At 37.2% G+C, this 2,574-nt stretch overlaps 1 protein-coding gene across 1 annotated transcript in view; it reads left to right on the top strand.

Moving 5' to 3' along the window:
- Positions 1-6: 6 nt before the first annotated feature.
- The window catches only part of LOC107088440 (palmitoyltransferase ZDHHC5-like), a 16,305-nt gene continuing 13,737 nt past the window's right edge, over positions 7-2,574 (top strand). Inside the window, exon 1 of the mRNA XM_015380607.1 lies at positions 7-207. Within this exon, the coding sequence (XP_015236093.1) occupies positions 104-207 (104 nt within the window). The 5' untranslated portion in view covers positions 7-103. The remainder of the gene's footprint in view (positions 208-2,574) is intronic.

A 2,574-nucleotide genomic window follows, 5' to 3' on the forward strand; every position in this document is an offset into this window, starting at 1 on the left:
AATTCATTTTCCGTACCGTCTTCTCGCTACGGAGGGCTGAACAGACCGACGTCTGCGCTCCGTTGGGCCGGTGTGAGACTCTGATGAGCGCCGCGAGGACAGGATGCCCGCGAGCGGCGGCGAGTCGCTGAAGCCCAGCGCCTTCATCCCGGTGTGCACCGCTGTCTGCCTCCTGGTCGGCTCCACCTCCATGTTCTTCGTCTTTACGTGAGTGCGACGGACAATAAAGTGCTAAAAAAACGCAGTTATGGTGCTCATCATTCCTGAACAGTGTAGTGAATCCTGCAGCTTAATGCATTATTCCTTATTTTCCTTAAACACTGCTATTTTTTCATTATAGATAATAGTTCTTTCCATAGATAAAAATACAGGGGAGCAATAAAACATTGAAAAATATCATAAGTTGCTTATTTATTTAACTTTTCCATTGATTTGACTTTGATGGCAGACACTCACATCTGTTCTGGGAGGCTGCCCAGTGGACCCACAGTAAGCACATTTGAGGGGATAAGCCTCCCACAATAAACAGCAGTCTAGTTGGATATGCTTCTACTGCACATTTTACATGTGTGATAATAAAACCAGCAGCTAGAAATAAAAAACACTGCATCTGATATAAATCTAATACATGCAAAGCATGAAAAATGATAAAGTCATTTAATTTAGGAAGATTTGTGAGAAAAGGCTTAAATGTTTGACCCTTTATAGGGCAAGTGACCGTTTTTGATCACTTGCACACCCCTTAGAAATGGAGCCCCCCTGTCCATCAGTGAGGTCTAGAAGCACAAGATCTATATCCAGCCATTCAGCAAGATGCTGCTGTATGGCTGTACATCTTATTTTGGCATTTGACCAATTAGATGAGCCCTTGAATTATATATTACCTTCTATAAGTTAAGTTGGAAAAAAGAATAACAAGTAAAAAAAAAAGGTAAAAAGCTAAATGAAAAGTTAGAAAGTAAAGCTAAACGGTTAATAAACCTCTAAGGTTATGTTGTACCTAAAAAAATATGTTTCTTTCACTCTCAGAGTGTTTTTCATGAATTTCTTATAGATTTTTCTTAATATTTCTGGGAAAGTTGGTGTTTCTTGTTATTATATTGACATACATTTTTGCCATCAAAATATCCATATATTTTTTAAATGTTACAAAGATTATAAGGTCTTGTCCTGGATTCCAATAACACACTACAAAAAAATCTAAAAACTAGTGAAAATGTCTTAAAAAACGTGTATTTACCCTTAATTTGAGTAGGTAAATTAGAAAATCTCCCAGTGGAAGGAACATTTTTATCCTTAAAATCTGATTATTTGATATTATGCACTTGAAATAGGAGACTGCACTTTTCCCCTTATTTGTAAATGTTCTCATTCCATTTGCAAAGTGTCTCACTTACCTGCTCAATTCAAGAAAAAAGGCACTTATTTTAAGAGAAAATTACTTAATTTAGATATTTAAAGTCTTTCACTGAGTGCCCTATAAAGGGTTAAACAAAAATAGTCTGTTTATGTGGGACTATCTGGGTTTTACACATTAAGACCTTCTCTGACTGACCTATCTAACATCATTATGAGTTCTGAACCCCTCTACTGACCCTAGACCTCTGGAGCTGGATCTGTCCTACTTTCTCTTTTATTCTCCTGCAGAGAACTGTTTCCACTGGAGTCTGACACCAGATTGAGAGGGAGAGAAGGGGGGGGTTACAGATTAGAATCTTCTGGCAGATGCCATGTGATTCTCCCATATAGATAAAAAACTGTAGTCTGGATTATTTGAAGCAGTTGACACGTTATGCCTGTGTGACCAGTATCAATAAATGCTTTTTTTTCCCCACTCTGTGTTGCCAATTCTTAAGGAGGCCTTAAGAATTGGCACCCCCCCCTTCTTTGAACTCAATTTCTTCTGAAAGAGACAGAAAAAAAAATCAATGACCTGCGGATGTAAGAGATTGAAAAGACTACTTAACTGGATTCAGTGCTACAGCAGCAAATCCAGGGCGCTTCCTATGATTGAATGAATCTGCTTCTCCTGTGAAGAGGGTTTGCATTTGAGCTTGTATAACTTTGTGACACCTTTTATTTATTTCATTGTTTATTAGCTCAGCCTTGCAGAGTAGACATTAAAATGTACTGATTCCCTACTGTGGCTGCAAATCAAGGCTGGCTGATAAATCAGTTTTAGTGATTAATCAAAGCGGATGTTTATGAAGTTGTCTTTTTTTTTTCACCAATCCACTCTTTAAGCTTCTCTTGTTTTATATTGAGATCCGTTTGTATATTGCATGTATATTTTCATTGTTTACATGGCAGGACCTGGCAAATGTATTCTACACAGCTTGGATTTAGTTGCACATTAAATTGAGGTCAATTTAGAAATGGGATTGTTAAATTAAAAACTATTTTAAAAAAATCATTCATTTGGATTTAGTAAAATAAAAAATCAGAGGTTTTATTTTTATCAAGACACGTACACGTAGATGCAAACTGATTAGCCTGTAGCTCAGCAGACGCTCCTTTACTGGATCAGTTGTTTTGCCTCATTAAATCCAGCAGGAAATCATATTAATATTAACC

The sequence above is a fragment of the Cyprinodon variegatus genome, unplaced genomic scaffold (genome assembly GCF_000732505.1).
Source record: "Cyprinodon variegatus isolate N-32 unplaced genomic scaffold, C_variegatus-1.0 Scaffold218, whole genome shotgun sequence".
NCBI lineage: Eukaryota > Metazoa > Chordata > Actinopteri > Cyprinodontiformes > Cyprinodontidae > Cyprinodon > Cyprinodon variegatus.